The sequence below is a fragment of the Hyperolius riggenbachi genome, chromosome 11 (assembly GCF_040937935.1).
Source record: "Hyperolius riggenbachi isolate aHypRig1 chromosome 11, aHypRig1.pri, whole genome shotgun sequence".
NCBI classification, from domain to species: Eukaryota; Metazoa; Chordata; class Amphibia; order Anura; family Hyperoliidae; genus Hyperolius; species Hyperolius riggenbachi.
The window spans coordinates 74974431-74998971 of NC_090656.1; the positions used below are offsets into that span (position 1 = coordinate 74974431).

The following is a 24541-nucleotide window of genomic DNA, read 5'->3' on the forward strand; positions in this document are numbered from 1 at the left end:
GGGCATAGAGGAGGACACAGGGAGGACATAGGCAGACACATGGGGAACACAGGAGCAGAGAGGAGGACAGAGGGAGACATAAGAGGTACAAGGGGGCATGAGGTACAAACGGGGCATAATCCACAAGATGCCCCCTCACCATGGATACACCAGGTTTAGTATATATTTTTTCCGCTGGTTTTTGTCCTCTAAACCTAGGTGTGTCTTATGGTCAGGGGCGTCTTATAGTCCGCAAGATACGGTACTTATTTGGGATCTATAGCTAAGGATCAACATGATAGCCAGGCTACCAGTATTGCTTAAAAGATAATAAATATGGCAGCCTAGATATCCCTATCGCTTCAGTTTTCCTTTAGATTAAACTCTCATCCAAGACTCCCTATTAGGCCTCGTTCACATTGGGTGCGTTGAGAAACGTATAAAAGCACATGATAAAAAAAACGCATGCGTTTGTACACGATTTAGTGCGTGGTTCAGTGCGCTTTTTTAAAAGCACGTTTTGCTTATTGTAGCAGTAGCAGTTGTCAAAGATTTGTTTTCAAATAAAAGTGTTTTTTTTTTTTTTCATTTAGGGGTAAAAAAACGCACGTGCATCTATGAGCTAAAAAAAAGCACACCCCTTCACTTACATTGATGTGCGCTTATGTAAATTACCGTTAACCATGAGGGCTCACTTCACACTAGAGGCGGTTTTTGGATTTTAAAGTTACATATAGTTACATAGGGTTGAAAAAAGATACGTCCATCGAGTTTAACCAGAGAACAAAGTACAACACCAGCCTGCTCCCTCACATATCCCTGTTGATCCACACTTGTGGGGGACAGGACACTTGGGAGGACACGACACTTGGGGGGACAGGAGGACACTTGGGGGGATACAGCAGGACACATGGGGGTACAGGAGGACAACTGGGGGTGACAGGAGGACACCTGGGGGAGACATGGAGACACAGGAGGGCACCATTTGGGGAGGTCATGTACAAGACGCTCCTGAAATATGGACGCACCAGGTTTAGTTTATTATTTTTTTTCCCTGGTTTTTGCACTCTAAACCTAGGAGCGTCTTATATTCTGGAGCATCTTATACGGCGCGAAATACGGTACATTGTATTTATTCATTCCGGGGGGCAAAGTAATCACTTCCTGACAGACGCCAGGAAGTGATTGCAATAATTGCTCTGCTAAAGCGCTTATAACACGCAGAGTGATTTGGTAAAAAAATAAATAAATAAAATCGATCAGCGTGGGCGAGAGCGCGAGCAGAACGCAATGTGAACGAGGCCTAATAGTGCCCATACACGGTACAATATAAACGTTAAATTTCCCTGTTTATTCCACTAAAACGATCAAATCTAATGAAAGTTAAAGGGGCACTATGGCGGAAAAATTTTAAAATATGTGCAAACATATACAAATAAGAAGTACGGTTTTTCCAGAGAAAAATGAGCCATAAATTACTTTTCTCCTATGTTGCTGTCACTTACAGTAGGTAGTAGAAATCTGACAGAAGCGACAGGTTTTGGACTAGTCCATCTCTTCATGGGGGATGCTCAGGGATTTATTTATTTTCAAAAACACTTAGTGAATGGCAGTTGCTCTGTCTAACTGCCAAAAAACTGTGTAGCGAGCAGGGAAGCTGGCGAACATCATTGTATAATTCCTGTTTAGGGATTTCCTTTATGAAGAATTGCTGAGAATCCCCTATAAAGAGATGGACTAGTTCAAAACTTGTCGTTTCTGTCAGATTTCTACTACCTACTTTATGTGACAGCAACATACGACAAAAGTAATTTATGGCTCATTTTACTCTGGAAAAAAAAACATACTTCTTATTTGTCTGTTTGCACATATTTTACATTTTACAATTTTTCGCCATAGTGCCCCTTTAAAAACAATCCTTTTTTAGATCCAGAAAAACAAACTATTATCAAGTTTTTGCAATAAAAATCCAATCTGACATGGAAAAATCTTTATATTTGATCTAACGGAATAATTAAACAAAATTATCTTATCGGAAAAAATGGTACCATGTAGGGGCAGCATTAGAGAAGATTCAATTCAGCTAATTAATGCCTCCAGCTGTTGGTTCATTAAAGAGAATCTGAAGTGAAAATAAAAAACAGATACTATTCTAAGGATAGGAAAAGCGGCCGTATAGAGCCTTCCCGGTCTTCTCACAGTCCCAGTGTTCCCACGCAGGCTCCCCGGTTAGCAGTCCATAGACTGCTCTCTTCCTCTCCTGGTGGGCTTTGAGAGTCTTCCCGAATCACTCGGGCTTCTGAAGATGGGCCCCTCCATACGTCAAACACGCGAGCGTCCTCTCTTGCACGTGAGCAGTACAGAGCCGCCCAAGTGCTACCGAAGACTTACGAAGCCTCCCACGGCGGGAGATTTGAACGAGGGATCCAGCGCTGGAATGCAGAGACTGTGAGGAGAACGGAACGCATGGACCGTGAGGAGAACAGGAATGCTCTATACTAGGACCCAAAGCCTTCCCTCTCATTAGGTGAGTATCTGCTTTTTATTCTTACTACAGATTCTCTGTAACCAGCTATCTTAGCAGCAGCTTGCTGGGTTTGGATGACTTTATTTCAAGTCTGTTGACATTTTCTTCCTAGGAGAATGAATTGCACGTGATTACTGAATACCAGTTGCCACTTTTTATAGGCGACAAAGTGCATTCCAGTCAGAGGGGTAACATGGATTCTAGCACATTACAGATACTTCAGTCTATATAAAACAGGACACTACACAACAATAAGGAACAAAGCTGGACAAGAAACTCTTACCTTCTGTACAGGTTTTCTACAAAGATGTACTTGGCACTGTGAATGGACCTTTCCATCATCTTAACAGGAGCGACCTGCAGGAATGCATAAATTAAAAGTTACAGTGCTTAACAGCTGGAGAGCCAAGTTTACAGATCACTGTCCTAGGAGAAAACTCAGGAGAAAGTTAATTGCATAAGGACCAGGGGCTGTTTAAAATGGCATACATACATTTACATTGAATGGAAGACATATGGAAGAACAACACATATATAAGTAAATACTCGCTTTACTTACATAACATATGTATTGCACTGTCCACATTTTGATTTCAGTGCTTTTTCTACAGTACAAAAAAAATAAAATCTTTCTTATGGTGACCATACATGGTACAATTGTTTTCATCCAATCTTACCATTTCTTTGTAGTATAAAGCCTCATCTACACGCGTAGATGAGGCTGCGATCCGGCGGCTCGATTAGCCGCCGGATCGCCTCTTCCGCGTCCCCGCCACGTCCCTGCTCGACGCGCGTGCGCCGCATTCGATTCCCCGCTCGTCCCCGCTGGCGCCGCTTATCTTCCGCTCGATTCCCTGCCATTGTCCCCTCGCGGGGAGCGAGCAGGGAATCGGCGGAAGCAAGATCCGTCCTGTCAGATCTTATCAATCGAGTTGCATCAGCGGCTCGATTGATAAGGAGGATCGGAGCCGCATCTACGCGTGTAGATGCGGCTTTTGGGTAAATTAAGTGAATATACTGAAAGGATAACTTTATATTGTATAGAAATGGTAAGATTGGATGAAAAAAATTGTACTATGTATGGGCACCATTAGCATTTCCCATGTTAACTGTGGCTATTTTGAAGCCAATCCTGATGTAATTTCCGCCCTTACTTTCCTCTGCCTGATTTACCCGCCCTTCACTATAGAAAGTGCATTGTCTCTGCATGAGAAATATTGGCCAATCAGAGAGGAACAGAGGTTTGGGTGGGAAAAACAGGAGGGAAAGAGACTTCAGCCAATCAGGCTGCATTAGTTAAGTCTGAGGGGAAGAAGAGCAGCAAAAAAGGACAACCCAGCATGCCCTGCAACTTCCTTTTGGTGTACCAAATAAGAGTCAGGTAAACTGGGGAATGATCATTTATCAACAAGAAAAGTAATAGGGATTTTAACTTTTGGATTGCCTAGTTAGCATCTCTATTACTTGTTTATCAGATAAAAATAAAGAATTGATTTTTGATTGTATGCCAGACAGTTACACTTTAAGAAGCCCTATAGATAAGGCACACCTGAAGTGCTGAATAAGGGTTGAGGTATTGTTCATGAGTAAACTCAAAGGGGGGAAAAACCTAAGTCCACTTATAGTTTAACAGAATCCACATTTTTTATATCAATATTTTGATCTGAAGAAGCATCCATTCCCGAGAAATGTGTTGACTTGTGTCTGAAGAAGCATCCATTCCCGAGAAATGTGTTGACTTGTGTCTAATGAAGTATTTGACCTTTTATTGTAGTTTTCCTTGGAGGGTTGTAAAAGTAAACCCGCCATACCTCCTCTTTCTTTAAAGTGTACCTGTCGGCAGGGCTGGTTCTACACATGATGAGTAGGGAAACAGGAAGTAGAGGAGCCGGCTGCTGAGAAGTATGGACGAGTCGCATGGACAGGTGAGGGTTTTACAAAAACACATCGCTGAGCCAGCTCGGCATGGGGACACACTTTTGCCGGGTGGGTGTCATCCACTCCAAGCCCACCCCCCCGCTCACGACTTCACTGTCCCGGGGCCACCCCAGGTAATCTGCCACCTGAAGCAGCAGCAGCTTCAGGCTGCATCATGGCTGCTTGACGGGATACTTACCTCAGTAGAGGGAACCCTCAGAATAATCCAGAAGTTCCCCCATTCTTCTCATCTCCACTGATCCAGTGAACCTCTTTGGACAAGGGCTTTTTGGACTGGTGCGCACTCCCATCTGTGAACGAACGTGGCTGCACAGCACAGGAGCAGCACGCCTCATGCCTGCATAGTAGAGCAATGCTGCTCGAGCTTGGCTTTTTCCACGTGAAAACACACACCTGATTTGCAGTACGAAAAAACACTAGATAAACCTTATTCGGAGATTGGTTATAGTTAATAAAACATAGCTTTTAATAAATTCAGGTTAAATAGTTCGAACAGATTATACTACCCCCTCAGTGCAAAAAGTGATACATTGGGTTGGGGATAAAGGTCATTTGTCTGTCAGACTCTCCTCCAAACTCACAATGCATGTATATTAGCAACCCCACCATATGTTTTGTTTCCTTAGGCCCCGTTCACACTTGCGTTTTGGCAAGTAAACGAACCGGATCCTGACCTGATCAGAACCGTACGGTTCCGATCCGGATCCGGTCCGTTTGTATCAGGCATGCATCACGCTGCCATCCGGATCCGTGGGCAAAAAATAGTTAAATAAAAATAAAAAAAATGTTGGGGTCAGCAGAAGGTGCACCTGGTGCACATGTACAATCAGGTTCCTCCGCTGTAGGCATCACCTCCACCTCCGATATTCTGCCAAACAGCTCCAGCACGTCTGTCACTGCTGCTCCACTCCAGACATGCTTGGCCCGTGTGTCCCCATCCGAAATGGCCGCTTGGATACGCATAGGAAGTGGGGTAGAACGTCAGGTTTTTGTAGGCAGTGTGTTCTGTGCCTTCCGTTTCCCATTGGTTTCTGTGTTCCTGATGGTGCTGTCAGGCTCAGGCCAGGATGCGTGGGCCGGAGATCCAGACACAAAAAATAGCGCATGTTGGAAAAGAGTCCGGAGTCCGGTCCGGCTCCGTACTGTACAGAACGTACGTATGCGAACGTCCGCATAGCCTTTGCATTGCTATGCGGAACGTACGTTCCGTTTGTACAGTATGAGGTCCGGATCAGATCCGGAAAATCCGGATAGCGAACGCTAATGTGAACCGGGCCTTAATTGAAAACTTCGTCAGGGGTAACCAAAGTGCTAAGTGCCTTGAGTGCCTAAAGTGCTAAAGCATATACATTATAAATCATTACATATTACACATATCAAGGTAGCTTAAAGAGGAGCTGTTAGGTATAAGGTCTCAGAGAAAATAAACACATATATCAGTAGCTAAAGATTGGCTGTACTTACATTACATATGCATTTCACTGTCCACGTTTGGATTTCACAGAATTTGTATATAGTATATGCAGAGATAAATGCTCCTGACAGCTCATGGCAGGCTCCATGTTTTTCTGTCAAATGTGTCGTCATGTCCTGCCTGCTTCCTGATCACAGATAAGCTGGTACTTGAACAACACTGTGTCCAGTGAATATTAATGAGCCATGTGGCTAGGAACAATAACTGACTCCTGCAGTGTACTCTGCCCGAGATTTATCAGTGCTACGCGATTACAAGCTGCTGTAACGTCTCATTAGCAGCCGAGGGGAGAGCCCCAGAATGCTTTGCAGTATGGTATGCGGCTTGCGTCTTCTTAAGAATAACAGACTTGCTGATAAGCACACATCAAAGGTAACTGAGATTTTTATCTTCACTAATTGCTTTTGGGCTTCCTTCTAAACTGTTTAACACAGGAGAATAGAGGTTTAAATTAGCTTCTGCAGCCTGACAGTTACTCTTTAATAAATAGATTAGGCCACTACCAGCAGCAGCTGTCCCAACGGCCGCCGTCCGCGTGGTAGGGCAAAAGCATGGACACGGGTTTTATTGTATAGGATGGTAGGTTTCCTTTTTGTAGACTGCAGTATAGCGCATTGGATAGCATTGTATACACTGCCTGTTCCAGATGAATCTGTCATATTATGGATCGAGCCTAAAAGGTAGCATTGATCTGCCTGGTAGTGACTGGAGCTTTCAGCAGATACTGATTGGCTGGGAGTCGGAGGACATGCAGCCCTGGTGGCGATTTACAAAAAGAAGGCACGGCAGGCGATTATAACTGCATAGAGGAAGACACAGTAACTATGATATAGTCACTGGAGGTCCTCATTAACAGGTATTTATAACAGACTGGATTTAAAGGCCCGCTTTAGTTAAAGGTTTATGGAGGCTGACATATTTATTTCATTTTAAGCAATAACAGTTTCCTGGCTATCCTGCTGATCCTCTGCCTCTCATACTTTTAGTTATAGACACTAAACAAGCATGCAACAGATCAGATGTTCCTGATATTATTGTCAGCTCTGACAAGATTAGCTGCATGCTTGTTTCTGGTGTGACTCAAACACTACTGTAGCTAAATAAATCAGCAGGATGCCAGGCAACAAGGACTGTTTAAAAGGAAATAAATATGGCAGCCTCCATAGTCTTCTCACTTTAGTTGTCCTTTAACCTTCCTGGCGGTAACCCTGCCAGGCAGCGCTGAGGGGTGGATCGGGACTCCCTTAGACGTCACGACGTCCATGACGTCGGTGACGTCATCCCGCCCCGTCGCCATGCCGACGGGGGAAGCCCTCCAGGAAATCCCGTTCTTTGAACGGGATTTTCTGATTGCCGATCGCGATCGAAGAGGGTAGGGGGATGCTGCTGCAGAGCGGCTATCATGTAGCGAGCCCTGGGCTCGCTACATGATTTCAAAAAAATAAAAAATAAAAAAAACGGCTGCGCTGCATCCTGGATTACCGACAAGGGATTGTCAGTAATCAATCGGGGCTGCGCTCCTCTTCAAGAACGTGCGTGGCCACACTGCACCTGCACAAGTATGGCCGCGTCTGTGCAGTAAACCACTGTGCACCATTTTTTCATAACTGAAAAATCTAACATGTGTTTGAAAAGTTACAATCAATCGGAAAAATTGATTGTAACTTTCAAATACAAAAAAAAAATATTTAAAAAAAAATAAATTGTATGGAGTTGCCACCATAAACGTAAACTTGGTTTCACACATCCTGCTGGAATGTTTCTAGTTTCTTAGCCGCGTTATATTATGTGGCTAAATTGTGGAGAAATCGTCATCACTCAATTTTCAATGCATTAAATACACATCAAAAACAAGGCATGTAACACTTAATACAAAAAATCCCCCAAAAATAACCGACTCACTGATGGTCGTGTGTGAACGTCTAGCATTGTAAGCTGCACGTAGGTCTGCAAAGTCAGCCCCCATCTTGAAGGATCCTGGTACATCAAACGCTGAAGAAAAGATGAAGACAAAGCATTGCAAATGTCAACTTTCAAAATTAAAGTGGAACTCCGACCATCACATTGAAAATGGCCTTACCCCGATACGTTAAAGAAATACTATAGCCATCCAACTCCACAGCCCTGCATTTAACAACAACAACAAAAATCTACATTTGTTTTTATAAAAGGAATTTCAACTTCCTATGCGGTTTTTCCTTTACCATTTCTGGCTTCCGAGACATAGGTTCCCTACCCCTGATCTAATACATAAAACACAACAAAAATTGTATACAAAACAAGATAAGAGACTGGTCTGCTGTCATTCCACCGCATATTTACACCTCACTGCTGCTAATTAATACGATTGTTAGTTGCAGGACAAATTATCAGATAATCTTGTGATTAAGTAATTGCTGGGCAAACAAAAAAAGTGTATGCAGAAATTTCCCTGCTTCCTCCCTGGATACAGCAGACAATTTTCAGCGCTGTTTAAGGCATGTACACACGCCGTATTTTTACAAACCCATCTGACAAAACCGTTGTTTGTAAAAATATGGCGTTTGTAAAAATATGGCATGTATACGCGCCTTTACACAGCTTAGTATTTAGCTGAACCCAAACTGATAATTCTGCTTTTGAGCGAAGTAGATGTTTTATATTAACCCTTCTAGTAGCTTCAAAACTATTTACATAATGTTGTCTTTATTAGTTTTATGCTGTGTTTAATGCTTTAGAGCAGGGCTGTCCAAAAGTCAGCCCCATCCGGGCCTCAAAAGCTCTTGCTGGGGCCAGTCAGTCTGTTTGCTGGGTCACTCCACTTCCTCTCACTACTTCTGCCATGCCCAAATTTTTCTCTCCGTCCCCGATTACTAGGAGGTCGCTGCTCCACCCCCTCCAGACCAGGACTCCTGGGAGCAGGTCTGCAAAGTTGGACAGCACTGCTTTAGAGATTAGTTCATAGATAAAATGTGAGTTTCATTGCACTTTAAGAAATATTTCAGAATGCACTTACCAATGGATTATGACCGTGGACATTCCTCCATTTAGCTACAGGCTCTGTCAGCACCTACAAGAGAATCATGGAAATAAACACAAAAAGTAGAAGAATTACTTTACATGCTTGGGTGCTAAAAAAAAGTGGGACACAGGAGGGGAAAGTGAGTGAGTATAGTTACATAGTTACATAATTATTTTGGTTGAAAAAAGACATACGTCCATCGAGTTCAACCAGTAAATAATGTCCACACTGTATAATCAATCATTTGTGAGACATAATGGCTGCACAAGTTGTAAGGAATAATTGAAAGGGATCTGACTGGATCTAACAGCACAGGGGCAGAGAGGCGTATCTACAGGGGTACAGGTATGTGCCATACAGATTCTAGTTTTTATCTGGGGGACATTCTGCTGCCTGGTTACATCTTTGGGGGGGGAGCTGCCTACTGCCTTTTATTTGGGGGATATGCATAGGCTGACGTATTGCAATACTTCATAGGCCTTGTTTCACCTCAATTTGGACACAACCAATTCAACCAAGGCTAAATATTTGGAGGATGCATCACCTTCCCCAGGGGCGGATTCAGTGTTTGTCATAGGTGCAGTTTTCCCTAGATACACCTCTGCGGGGGTACAGGAAAGCAGTGGGGGGTACATTTGTGGTGCACTGGGGCTGTAGTGGAGATACTACTGGCGACATCTCGGTCGCTGGTAATATTTTTATGTCATTGATAACATGATGCTGTGCAAAGTGGTTATACATCTTCCACCTTCATGTATGATGTATCGCTGACCTGTCCAATTGTCCGTTATCTGTAACTCATTGTCTGGTAACTGTTTGCATTCTCTTGTGGGCAACGCCATGGAAGATGCTGGCACTATATAAATCTAAAATACCTATAACACTATACACACCCATCATAACTTCATGCCAGCCACCATCTTAAAATGGTAATAAATGAAACTAATTAGAGTCCACTCAAAGGACCTTTGTCGCGAAAATCCTAAAATTTAAAATACCTGTAAACATATACAAAGAAGACATACGTTTCTTCCAGAGTAAAATGAGCCATAAATTACTTTTCTCCTATGTTGCTGTCACTTACAGTAAGTAGTAGAAATCTGACATTACCGACAGATTTTGGATTAGCCCATCTTCTCATGAGGGGTTCTCAGGGTTTTCAATATTTTTAAAAGCACTTAGCGAATGGCAGTTGCTCCGTCCAACTGCCGAAGAAGTGTACGGTGAGCAGGGAGGCTGGCCAGCATCGTATAGATCTTTTTCAGGGAATGTCTTTATAAAGAAGGCCATGCTGAAAATCCCCTATGAAGAGATGGACTAACCCAAAATCTGTGGGTAATGTCAGATTTCTACTACCTACTGTGAGTGACAGAAACATAGGAAAAATGTACTTCTTATTTGTATGCGTTTTAAATTTTAAGATTTTTGCGACTCTTTAAGTACAAAGAGGCACTGTTACAGTATAGCAGAATGAAATTCATTATACAGTATAAAAATTTTATGATAATTAAACAGAAATATTTCCTATCCCACCTAATAAAAGCCCTTAGATCTGCGTCCATGGGCTGCATCTGAGTCAGGCGTTGAGTGCGCAGGTTCTAAGCCTCAGGCGAACATGGGCGGTGCTACTTCTAGCGCCCGTTTTTCAAATGGGCCTAATTGCCTAGTATGCATATATTGCTGTGTATTGGTATGGAACCCCAGCCTCCCAGTAATGTTTAGCCTAGGCTATGTCGTCATGAAGCCTTGTCCTTTCTTACAAATTTTCTTTAAGTAGACTGACTTCAGTCCAGTTTAATGCGGATGATCAAATCAAAAGTCATCCGTTCAGTAAAACCATCAATGGCCTCCTTTAAAGGGACCCTGAGCTCAGGCTAAAAATCGCAATTTGGACTTACCTGGGGCTTATTCCAGCCCCCCATAGCCCACGAGGTCCTCGGCATCCTCCTGGTTCCTCTCCCGGTCCCACTGGCGACTCCGTTAATTGGCGAATTCGGGCTGAAGTTGCCTGTGCCCGCCCCTGGCGCACATGCTACGCTTGAGATCACGCCGGGCGGCGTGAGAGCCCTGTGCATGCGTGGTTCTTTAAGACTGAACCGGGCATGCGCAGGACTCTCACGACAGCTGGCGTGACGACGTGTAGCGTGCACGGCAGGAGCGTGCAAGGCCGACTTCAGGCCAAAGTTGCTAATTAACGGAGCCACCAGCAGGACCTCGGAAGGGACCAGGAGGATGCTGTGGACCTTGTGGGCTACGAGGGCGGGGGGGGGGGGGGGGGGGCTGGCTGGAGGAAGCCCCAGGTAAGTCCAAATTGCAATTTTAGCCTGAGCTCAGGGTCTCTTTACCTGCAGCAATCACACAGAGCAGTTAAGTGAAATGTGACAAGGATAAGTGCACTTCCCATATTTACACCAGTCTTCATGTATTTTAGTTTCAGTGGAAAAGTCTTCTCACTTCCATAAGGATACTTTCACAGTAAGATACACACTTTATACTGATACCTCTAGGTTTGCGGTGCTGGAGAAGTATTCCAGGCAGCTGGTTTTTCCACTTGCTATGTTTCCCTCAATGCAGATCTGGAAAACAAAAAGCAAAAAATGTGGATTTGTAGCCAAAGCCAATAGTTACAATTATAACAAAACACAGAAGAATTAAAGCAATCAGTATCCTTATTGCCAGAAAAGTAGGAGTTCCTTCCCCAACACAGAGCAAATCAGCTGACCCAACCCGCCTCCTCCTACCGATGAGAGAGATAAACTCTTTGTGGCCAGCATTGCACATACAGTTGTAGCAGCCTTGGCCCAGCGGTGTCGCCTGAGGGATCAGGTCCTGATCCCTGTCGGGCGATATCAATCCAGCATGTGTTTTGAGGCTAGCACACAAGGACATAGTTCAGCTGTTACTCACTGTGCAGTGTGTAAAAGCAATTCCCTTCCCCCACTCCCTCCAGTGTATCTATGAAAGATTGAATTGACAGTTTACATGAATGCAAGACTTACTGTGCTTTTTGTTTTGTTCCGTAAAAGATCCCCTGCAAGAAAAAAAAATAACACTGATGAGAGACTAGGAAAAAACCATACTAAGGTGATATTGTTATGTAACACATTCTGGAATTCCCCTTTACAAAAAAGTTTAAATTATTTAGGTTCACTTTTAGCTCCTTCAAAATAAATGCTAGTTTCTTGTAAAAAAAATACCTTATCTACCTGAGGCAAGCATAGCAAAACTTAGGCCAGAGTTCTTTTTTAAGAGCAGGATATTTTGACAGGTGGGCAAATAAGCAAAAACAGTACACTCAGGAGTCTGCTCAACAGCTTAGAAGATGGACTAGGTCTACAGCTGAATTTTGAAAGCGGTCTTCCTTTAGCTCCCTCTGCTGGTAGGAGTGCCGTACTGCTGCTATGCTGTAAAGATGATGCATATACTCGCACATTGCCTGAATACTTTGGGACTCGACCCCTTAAGCGACAGTTGGGAAGCCCAACTTTGTACAAAGGCTTAGCTCAGTTAAAGTAGTGTGACAACTGTTCCTGCAGGGAGGGGAGGAGGGTTGGTGTGCAGTGCATAACGGAGCAGCTTCCGGCAGGAGGTAAGGAAGGGAACAATGGACTCAGTATGCCTGATGATTACGTGGCTTCAATAGACCTTAAGGGGCACCTGCACACACACTATATTCTTCGATTAAATGACCCTCACTGGCCGCCTAGGCCAAGAACAGTCTAGCATGTGTACGACACCTAATCTAGAGTGTGAACAGGTGTCCCCTGAGCTTTGCCAGATCGTTCAATGATAATTGGTGGCCAACTCCATTGTTCTGTTCATCACCCCCTCCCGCTAGCTGCTCCGTTGTACCCTGTGCATTGTTCCTCCTCATAGCAACAAACGCAGTACTCTGCTTTAGCAGTGGCTGAATAGTGTACTGGTTAAGGGCTCTGCCTCTGACACAGGAGACCAGGGTTCTTCCTTTTCAGTGAGAATGTACCTATTCAGTAGGAGACCTTGGGTAAGACTTCAGGAGAACAGCATTGTGTGTCCCTGGTGCCCGACCTGGGGTGCTGATGCCACATGCAGATTTACCATACTTTACTGTGCAGCCCTCAAGATGTTTCCTATACAATCCAGGTTTCTTAACATCCAACTTTACCAGGGAGTCCTGTATTCTGATAGCACTTTGTGTAATAAGAGGCAACTCTCATTGCTCAGATCAGAGCTTTTTATCAGTTAGTAAGAGCTGTGATATATATATATATATATATATATATATATATATATATATATATATATATATATATATATATATATATACATACACGTGTGTGTGTGGTGTGTGTGGTGTGTGTGTGGTGTGTGTGGTGTGTGTGTGGTGTGTGTGTGTGCCCACACACACACACATATATATTACAGACACGGTATTGTATCTTATAAGGAAGTAACAATGAGTGAACATTGTGCAGAGAACCCAAGCTATGAGATTGTTGTCTGATCCAATAGAAAGTGGCCAGATTACAGAATTAGTAGGTGGAGGTATCCTTTATATGTAAAATAAGAAATGATAGCTAAATGAACAAGGCATTATACCTCTTCCACATCTAAAACCCACACCAAAAGGAGGGTTTTGACTAAGTAAGGTTTTTACTCAAGCATGTTTTTTTTTAAAAAGGCAATACGTTTCTCAGGTCTCTTCCAGCCTCAGGTCAACAAAAGTGCTTGCAGATATTCAGTCAAAATCAAGGGGACCCAGCCCCCCCCCCCCCCCAAAAAAAGGGAGGTGTCCCTCTCCATGGTGTGGCATCATCCACAGCCAATAAGGAACATAGGAGTGCAACCGCCAGGTTCAGTTATACCAAGCGGGGATGGTAATTTCGCCACGGTGGTTGCAGGGCCTAATTACTCTTGTAATTTTTAGTATTACCCAATACCTTACGGTATTGCACCATTTGGCTCCTGGCCTCTCCTGTCACACAGGCTACAGTGGTTCCCCCACAATGACCGTTCCTATTTTTGCAGATTACAGAATTATCTTCGTATACAGTTGTGATTAGTCACAGATGAGGGGGAATTACACCGGCTAAACTCTCTAAATACATACAGGGTGCATTTTTCTATGTTTTCCTTCTGTTCTGTGCAAAAGTTCAGGTCCACTTTAAGCAATGACAGAAGGGTGTGCATGGATGCCGAACAGGTTTCCGGAACCATGGGCAACATCTTACACTTGAAACAGTGCATGGCCACAGGGTGAGCAACCTGTGAACATAAAAAGGCTGTATGACTTAGTATTGGTTTTGCCTGTGGTTACACAATACTAGCCATTGACAAGGCCATGCCAGGTGACAATCACCGAACCACAAATATGAAGAAAGTAAACACCTCTGCTTCCCAGCTCTATAGTAATGGTTAGACAATGCTGAACTGTTATGTTATCCAGGAGAGAGGAGCTGGGAGCACACAAGGTAGTGCAGAAGCCATGCATTTTCTGCACTGTTTTTTATTTTCTTGGTGCGCTTTTGAATGTGTTTGCATTTTTCATGCGTTTTTTGCAATATTTTCTCTTTATCAATGGAGTAAAACTACAGCACCATATTTATTTTTTTAAAAAGGAAACAAAAATGCATTCCTCTGCATCTCCATTGAGATACTTGATGTGCATTTTACAAAGGTTTTTGAAATCATGCAGCAAGTTGTTCGTTTTTAAAAATGCACACTGTAAAAGGTACATATATGCATTTTCACATGTGGCTTATAGACTATCATTATCGGCAAAAATCCTAGTGTGTTCCTAGCCAGTGTGTGAATGTTCTTTCCTTTCCAATGTAACAGACTACCCAGCAAGCTCATGGTGAACCAGAACTCATTGGAGTGTGTGAGGGGCTACAGTGGACCAAAACGCCCTCTTACTAAAATGCTATGGAAAAAAAAAGTTTGCTTTCTTAAAAGGAGTTATCAGGGGAAAAAAGAAAAATTAGCTTTACTCACCTGGGCCTTTCTCCAGCCCCTTGCAGCCGACTGTCCCACGCTGTCACCTCTGCTCCCCGGTCTCGTAGATCGGTATTGAGGCCGACCGCGGGGTCGGACTTACTGCGGCTGCGCGAAGCAGCGCTGTCAATCATGGCCACGTGGGCTGAGGCGAACTGCGCAGCCGCAGTAAGGCCGACCCCGCGGTCGGCCTGAATACCGATCTACGAGACCGGGACGGCGGTCCATGAAAGCAGGAAGTAGACACACTGCAGATTTGTTGAAGTATTTGCATCGGCTGTAACAAAGAAATGTTTTTCTTTAAAGGCTATTGTGCTGTTGCGTATCTTTTAGAGGAGAGAGGAAGTTCTGAGTTCAGGTCCACTTTAACTGACAGTATAAGAGCCAAATCATAAACCTCCTGAGCGTTACGCTGCTCAGGAGGTTTTGCCAGTTTGTGTCCCCAAGTTAATTAATGTGATCAAATGGGTGTAAAACGTTTAGCTAGCACTAGGCTAGCTAGTACAAGTGTCCGGCACCCCCCGCTCCCGTTTATACATTACCCAGCCTGGATCCAGCGATCAGCGCAGCCTCCCAGCACCGCTCCGGTCTTCACTATGGGGAGGATCGCACATGACGTCATGCGCAAACCCGATCCTCCCCATAGAGAGACCGAAGCTGTGCGGGGAGGCTGCGCGATCGCTGGATCCAGGCTGGGTGATGTATAAACGGGGGTATCGGGGGGGGGGGGGGGGGGGTTGGTTTTTTGGGGGGTCAGCAGCAATCGGGGGTGGGGGGGCTGGACACTTGTACTAACTAGCCTAGTGCTAGCTAAGCATTTTACACCCATTTGATCACATTAATTATGCATGGGGGACTGCTGGGGCCAGCAAGCGGTATGCCTGACACAGTGTTGGGCATACCGCTAAGGAGGTTAAACCTTCCACACACAGACCAATGCAGTGTTCTCCCCAGAATTTTTTTTTACCAGCTGGGTGGCATGAAAAATTAGCCAAGTAGGGCAGGACAGGGAAGTACAGGGACCGTTGCTTCCATAGGTCCAAACCGGCTCCACAGGGGAAAACCGGGCAATTGCCCAGGGCCCCAGAACTGGCTAATGGGTCTCCAAGTCTCCCCCCCAATTGATAGTGCTCCCTCACTACCCTTGCAGACTATCAGTGTGCTCCTCTGCCACATGATTGTCTGGTGCTGCTGTGTGCACTTTCACGCTGACAAATACACACACATACATACATACATACATACATACATACATAGACATAGACACGCACACACAGTTTGCTGCCTGAATGACATGATTCAGGTTTGCATGATGGTAATTCAGGCAGCAAACTCTAGGGGGCAGCACTGCTGTACGCTGGTATAGGAGACTTTCTCACTTTCTAAAAGGGAATCTGAAGTGAAAATAAACTTATGATATAATGAATTGTATGTGTAGTACAGCAAAGAGATATAACATTAGTAGCAAAGATATGATATGTCTGTGCCAGGTATGCCTAGTACTGTGCCCCACACACTGCCTTGCAGCATCTGTATGCATGTCTGTGCCAGGTATGATGCTGCAGGGCAGTGTGTGGGGCACTATTGGGCATACCTGGCACAGACATGTATACAGATTCTGCAGGGCAGTGTGTGGAGCACGGCACTGGGTATACCTGGCACAGAAATGTATACAGATGCTGCGGGGCACAGTACTGGGTATACCTGGCACAGACATGTATACAGATGCTGCAGGGCAGTGTGTGGGGCACAGTACTAGGCATGCCTGGCACAGACATGTATACAGATGCTGCAGGGCAGTGTGTGAGGCACAGTACTGGGTGTACCTGGCACAGACATGTATACAGACGCTGCAGGGCAGTGTGTGGGGCACGGCACTGGGGATACCTGGCACAGAAATGTATACAGATGCTGCGGGGCACAGTACTTGGTATACCTGGCACAGACATGTATACACATGCTGCAGGGCAGTGTGTGGGGCACAGTACTGGGTATACCTGGCACAGACATGTATACAGATGCTGCAGGGCAGTGTTGGGGCACAGTACTGGGTATACCTGGCACAGACATGTATACAGATTCTGCAGGGCAGTGTGTGGGGCACAGTACTGGGTATACCTGGCACAGACGTGTATACAGATGCTGCAGGGCAGTGTGTGGGGCACAGTACTAGGCATACCTGGTACAGATATGTATACAGATGCTGCAGGGCAGTGTGTGGGGCACAGTACTAGGCATGCCTGGCACAGACATGTATACACATGCTGCGGGGCAGTGTGTGGGGCACAGTACTTGGTATAACTGGCACAGACATGTATACAGATGCTGCAGGGCAGTGTGTGGGGCACAGTACTAGGCATGCCTGGCACAGACATGTATACAGATTCTGCAGGGCAGTGTGTGGGGCACAATACTGGGCATACCTGGCACAGACATGTATACAGATGCTGCAGGGCAGTGTGTGGGGCACAGTACTGGGTATACCTGGCACAGACATGCATACAGATGCTGCAGGGCAGTGTGTGGGGCACAGTAGTGGGTATACCTGGCACAGACATGTATACAGATGCTGCAGGACAGTGTGTGAGGCACAGTACAGGGTATACCTGGCTCAGACATGCATACAGATGCTGCAGGGCAGTGTGTGGGGCACAGTACTGGGTATACCTGGCACAGACATGTATACAGATGCTGCAGGGCAGTGTTGGGGCACAGTACTGGGTATACCTGGCACAGACATGTATACAGATTCTGCAGGCCAGTGTGTGGGGCACAGTACTGGGTATACTTGGCACAGACATGTATACAGATGCTGCAGGGCAGTGTTGGGGCACAGTACTGGGTATACCTGGCACAGACATGTATACAGATTCTGCAGGGCAGTGTGTGGGGCACAGTACTGGGTATACCTGGCACAGACATGTATACAGATGCTGCAGGGCAGTGTTGGGGCACAGTACTGGGTATACCTGGCACAGACATGTATACAGATTCTGCAGGGCAGTGTGTGGGGCACAGTACTAGGCATACCTGGCACAGATATGTATACAGATGCTGCAGGGCAGTGTTGGGGCACAGTACTGGGTATACCTGGCACAGACATGTATACAGATTCTGCAGGGCAGTGTGTGGGGCACAGTACTAGGCATGCCTGGCACAGACATGTATACAGATTCTGCAGGGCAGTGTGTGGGGCACAATACTGGGCATACCTGGCACAGACATGTATACAGATGCTGCAGGGCAGTGTATGGGGCACAGTACTGGGTATACCTGGCACAGACATGCATACAGATGCTGCAGGGCAGTGTGCGGGGCACAGTAGTGGGTATACCTGGCTCAGACATGCATACAGATGCTGCGGGGCAGTGTGTGGGGCACAGTACTGGGTATACCTGGCACAGACATGTATACAGATTCTGCAGGGCAGTGTGTGGGGCACAGTACTGGGTATACCTGGCACAGACATGCATACAGATGTGGGGCACAGTACTAGGTATACCTGGCACAGACATGTATACACATGCTGCAGGGCAGTGTGTGGGGCACAGTACTGCGTATACCTGGCACAGACATGTATACAGATGCTGCAGGGCAGTGTGTGGGGCACAGTACTGGGTATACCTGGCACAGACATGCATACAGATGCTGCGGGGCAGTGTGTGAGGCACAGTACTGGGTGTACCTGGCACAGACGTGTATACAGACGCTGCAGGGCAGTGTGTGGGGCACGGCACTGGGTATACCTGGCACAGAAATGTATACAGATGCTGCGGGGCACAGTACTGGGTATACCTGGCACAGACATGTATACACATGCTGCAGGGCAGTGTGTGGGGCACAGTACTGGGTATACCTGGCACAGACATGTATACAGATGATGCAGGGCAGTGTGTGGGGCACAGTACTGGGTATACCTGGCACAGACATGCATACAGATGCTGCGGGGCAGTGTGTGAGGCACAGTACTGGGTGTACCTGGCACAGACGTGTATACAGATGCTGCAGGGCAGTGTGTGGGGCACGGCACTAGGTATACCTGGCACAGACATGTATACAGATGCTGCAGGGCAGTGTGTGGGGCACAGTACTGGGTATACTTGGCACAGACATGCATACAGATGCTGCGGGGCAGTGTGTGGGGCACAGTACTGGGTATACCTGGCACAGACATGCATACAGATGCTGCGGGGCAGTGTGTGGGGCACAGTACTGGGTATACCTGGCACAGACGTGTATACACATGCTACAGGGCAGTGTGTGGGGCACAGTACTGGGTATACCTGGCACAGACGTGTATACAGATGCTGCAGGGCAGTGTGTGAGGCACAGTACTGGGTGTACCTGGCACAGACATGTATACAGATGCTGCAGGGCAGTGTGTGGGGCACAGTACTGGGCATACCTGGCACAGACATGTATACAGATGCTGCAGGGCAGTGTGTGGGGCACAGTACTGGGTATACCTGGCACAGACGTGTATACAGATGCTGCAGGGCAGTGTGTGGGGCACAGTACTGGGTATACCTGGCACAGACATGTATACAGATGCTGCAGGGCAGTGTGTGGGGCACAGTACTGGGTATACCTGGCACAGACATGCATACAGATGCTGCGGGGCAGTGTGTGAGGCACAGTACTGGGTGTACCTGGCACAGACGTGTATACAGATGCTGCAGGGCAGTGTGTGGGGCACGGCACTAGGTATACCTGGCACAGACATGTATACAGATGCTGCAGGGCAGTGTGTGGGGCACAGTACTGGGTATACTTGGCACAGACATGCATACAGATGCTGCGGGGCAGTGTGTGGGGCACAGTACTGGGTATACCTGGCACAGACATGCATACAGATGCTGCGGGGCAGTGTGTGGGGCACAGTACTGGGTATACCTGGCACAGACATGTATACACATGCTACAGGGCAGTGTGTGGGGCACAGTACTGGGTATACCTGGCACAGACGTGTATACAGATGCTGCAGGGCAGTGTGTGAGGCACAGTACTGGGTGTACCTGGCACAGACATGTATACAGATGCTGCAGGGCAGTGTGTGGGGCACAGTACTGGGCATACCTGGCACAGACATGTATACAGATGCTGCAGGGCAGTGTGTGGGGCACAGTACTGGGTATACCTGGCACAGACATGTATACAGATGCTGCAGGGCAGTGTGTGGGGCACAGTACTGGGTATACCTGGCACAGACATGCATACAGATGCTGCGGGGCAGTGTGTGAGGCACAGTACTGGGTGTACCTGGCACAGACATGTATACAGATGCTGCAGGGCAGTGTGTGGGGCACAGTACTGGGCATACCTGGCACAGACATGTATACAGATGCTGCAGGGCAGTGTGTGGGGCACAGTACTGGGTATACCTGGCACAGACATGCATACAGATGCTGCGGGGCAGTGTGTGAGGCACAGTACTGGGTGTACCTGGCACAGACATGTATACAGATGCTGCAGGGCAGTGTGAGGGGCACAGTACTGGGCATACCTAGCACAGACATGTATACAGATGCTGCGGGACAGTGTGTAGGGCACAGTACTGGGTATACCTGGCACAGACATGTATACAGATGCTGCAGGGCAGTGTGTGGGGCACAGTACTGGGTATACCTGGGATCCCTGAGCTGTACAGCCGCTCCATGATGCATCGGGATGCAGAAGATGATGGTCTCTGTAGAGCAGCCCACAGGCTACACCCCGCCCGGGCCACCGATCTCCCCAGCATAGCACCGGGGAAGCTGCCTGCACAAGTGCACATGTCTCGCATTCACTTCCGGTAACAGAGTCTCCCTCCTCCCCCAGCAGCATGTCACACTAACACGCCCCTCTCTTTCCAGCCAGCCAGCAACCGCACGTCTCCTCCCCCTGCAGCATGTCAGTCACACTGATACTTCACTCTGGTTACTTCTGGAGCGGATTTAGGGAAGATAGCGTCTGCTAGCGTTACATGCCTGTGCTATGTACTCATGCACTGCCTTATAACCATAGTTTTAGGTATGTTGTGCTAGTATTTGTTCATGCCATGTTGTATTGCTATACTGTGGTATATGCCCATGTCATGCCATATTGCTGTGTTCTCTATGCCTGTGATATATTGCTATACTGTGTTCTATGCCCATGGTATATTGCTAAACTTCCTTGCATACTCGTGCAATGCTCTAGGCTAAAATGCACCCAGGGCGAGGGTGTAAAAATTGCATAAACTAGCCAGGTCTAGTTGCACTCAGTATAGGTCCCCCCAGTATAGGTAGCCAGGCATAGGTAGGGTTGCCACCTTTAGGGTAAAAAAATACCGGCCTGTGGGTGTGGCCTGAGGGGTGTGGTCTAAAAGTGGGAGTGGTTTGTCGCGGACTTTTTAAAGGACAACTGACCTGAGAGGGATATGGAGGCTGCCATAATTTATTTACAAATGCACATTTCCTGGCTGTCCTGCTGATCCTCTGCCTCTAGCTATAGCCCCTGAACAAGCATGCAGATCAGATTTTTCTGACTAAAAGTCTGACAAGATTAGCTGCATGCTTGTTTCGGGTGTTTGATGCAGACATACAGGGCCGGGCCGAGGCATAGGCTGGAGAGGCTCCAGCCTCAGGGCGCAGTGTAGGAGGGGGCACACAATTCATTCAGCTGTCATTCCTAATTGTGTTTGAAGCAGAAAGAAATAAGAAAAGGGGATAAATAGCAGTGACTGCAAGCCAGATAACTAGATATTAAGGTATTGGGGAGGTTGTGGGCCCCGTGGCACCTCTTAGTCTAATAGCAATCAGTATGTGACGGCTGGGGTGGCAGGGATGGAGGGGCGCACTTTGGTGTCTCAGCCTTGGGTGCTGGAGGACCTTGTCCCAGCTCTGCAGACATACTAATGCCAGAAAGCTTAGCTGGAGAGCCAGGCAACTGGCTTTGTTTAAAAGGAAATCAATATAGCAGCCTCCTTATCCCTCTCTCAGGTCAGTTGACCTTTAATGCTAGGTACACACTATACAATTTTCTGACTATTTCCAACAGGTCCGATCGATTTTCTGATTGATTTTCTGTTTATTTCTATGGAAAAAAATAGTCAGTCTGACAGTAAATCAGTCAGAAAATGGTATAGTATGTACCTAGCATTAGGCTAGATCTGGGTCTCTTAGAGGCAGCATTAAAGGGTACCTACACTAAGGCTGCCTACACACCAAGACGTTACAGGCGCACGTTAGTGCGCCTGTAACGCTCCCCCAACGCACAGCAATGTAACACAAGTGGGCTGTTCACACAGCCCACGTTGCGTTACATGTAACGCTGCACGTTCTGTGCAAAGTGCAGCATGCTACGGCGTTGGAGTGGCTATAGCCGCGTTAGACTGTTTGCACATGCGCAGTGGGGGGCGGAGAGGAGGCGGGGAGAGCCAGCTACAGTAGCCGCGCACATGGCTACTTAATATTCACTGCACTGGCGGGCGCTGATTGGCCGGCGGGACCACGTGATGCGGAGTGTCTCGCTCCGCATCACGTGGTCCCGCTGGCCAATCAGCGCCACTCTGGGAGACATTATAGGACTCAAGCCGCCTAACGCGGCTCACTCTACCGTCGGCTCTTGCAGCACCATACGTTGTGTTAGGTGCACGTTATGCGACCTTAACGTGCCACCTAATGCAACGTCTTGGTGTGCAAGAAGCCTAAGAAGGAAATGGCTTTTTCCTTTTAAAATAATACCAGTTGCCTGACTCTCCTGCTGCTCCTGTGTCTCTAATACTTCTAGCCACAGCCCCTGAACAAGCATGCAGATCAGGTGCTCTGACTGAGGTCAGACTGGATTAGCTGCATGCTTGTTTCAGGCGTGTGATTCAGCCACTACTGCAGCCAAAGAGATCAGCAGGGTTGCCAGGCAACTGGTATTGTTTAAAAGGAAACATCCATATACATCTCAGTTTAGGTTCCCTTTAATGGGTGTATTTATATTTACCCGGGGAGCTTCCTCCAGCCCCATGAGGTGCCTGGGTTCCCTAGCCAGCTGCTTCATTCACTTGATATGCTCCCCCAGTAATATCTGGCTGGCCTCGCTCTTCTGTGTCATGCGTCTACCCCTGTAGTGCTCCCGCAGCGGAGAGCATTCTGCTCCTGTGCAGTAGCGGCCGGGTTGTGTATATGCAGAAGCACATGGCTGGCCGTGATTGTCCAGATTACCGGGGGAGGCGAGAATATCAAGTGAACAGAGAGGCTGCAAGCAAGCCCACACACCTCATGGGGCTGGAAAAAGCCCCCAGGTAAGTATAAATACACCCAATAATAACATTTCAAGCATCAAGTCCTGGGGGAGGACGCTGAATGATGGAGTGGAGTTCCGAGATTAGCCTGCCTGCTTGCGATCGTGGGCGGCAGGCTGTTACACATAAAAAAAAAATTGTTTATTTACACAGGGGCGGGGGAAGCGGGAAGAGCAAAGTTTCAACTCACCTTCCTCATTCCCCACACACAGCCTCTATCTTCATCCTGTCCCGGCATCTGTTGCATTGGTAAGAGCTCCCCCTGTGATGACATGCTGTTACGTCATCACAGGGGGCACTGTTACCATCGCAAAAGATGCCGGGACAGGATGAAGATAGAGGCTGCTGTGCGGGGATCGAGGAAGGTGAGTTGAAGCTTCGCTCCGGCCGCTTCCCCCACCCCTCCTGCCCAGGGTCGGACTGGGACACTAAGGGTCCACCAGATAAGTTTAAGCCTGAGGCCCACATGCTCAGCCCCCTACCACCTCCCGATTTGGAGCTCACATACGGATTTTGAGCAGATGTCAGTGCTATATAAATACATAATTTGGTAGGACATCAGACTATGACAATGGTAGGGAATAGGTTGTGAGCTCTTCTGAGGACCGTCCATGACAAGGCTATGCAGGTGCTGGATTCACTGTCGTGGGATATGGTTACCTGCGGCGTGCGCATGTAACCATCAGATTCATACCTCAGATCAGCAGCGACCAGAGAGAGGCAGAGTAGGGTGCACACTACCCACCTGGACCTAGTGCACTTCACATGCAGAAAGTGACCAATTACGTCACTTCCACATTTGAAGTGTCCACGTCCTGCACATAGTGTGCGCCCTGCTCTGCCTCTATCTGGTCGCCTGAAGTATAAAGAGAGGCAGTGGGGATTGGGAGCCACACTACACGGGGGATGGGGGGAGGCGCCATAAGAGAGCAGCGCTGGTGCTATGGCAACTGGCACCTGCACCATTTTTAAAGCATACCTCCCAACAGGACAGGAAAAAAGGGCCAAAAGTGCATACTAGCAGCGGTGACCGGGGGACTGGAGTCGCGCCGGCGGAGCAGGTAATGTGTGCCGCTCTATTGTGTCGGTCGTCGGGCACTCGAACGCCGCTAGCGACGTGTTCCCTACCCGCGGGGGATCGACGGTAATTTTCCGCACGGAGCGATCGGACGAAATGGATCGAAATTCGGCGTGTAGCGCGAACGATTGGCAGCAGATTCGATCCAAGTGATCGAATCTGCTGTCGAAACGGCGGCAAATTGGGCCAGTGTATGGCCAGCTTAAGGGGTGCTTTTCTTCTAAGTGAACAGCAGTGACCAGTTAAACAGCAAGTGGGATGGAATACTATAAATCAGGTCTTCCTTTTTCTTAGTGATAAAACAAGTTTGTGCCAGA

General features: G+C 47.1%; 1 protein-coding gene across 1 annotated transcript in view; it reads right to left on the bottom strand.

The window, feature by feature from the left end:
- Positions 1-20694, bottom strand: part of TK2 (thymidine kinase 2) — a 53228-nt gene extending 32534 nt beyond the window's left edge. Inside the window, exons 1-6 of the mRNA XM_068259924.1 lie at positions 20518-20694; positions 11919-11950; positions 11421-11495; positions 8914-8967; positions 7821-7910; positions 2790-2863 (exon numbers count right to left, since the gene is read on the bottom strand). Of these exons, the coding sequence (XP_068116025.1) occupies positions 2790-2863; positions 7821-7910; positions 8914-8967; positions 11421-11495; positions 11919-11950; positions 20518-20674 (482 nt within the window). The 5' untranslated portion in view covers positions 20675-20694. The remainder of the gene's footprint in view (positions 1-2789; positions 2864-7820; positions 7911-8913; positions 8968-11420; positions 11496-11918; positions 11951-20517) is intronic.
- Between the last annotated feature and the right edge of the window lie 3847 nt (positions 20695-24541).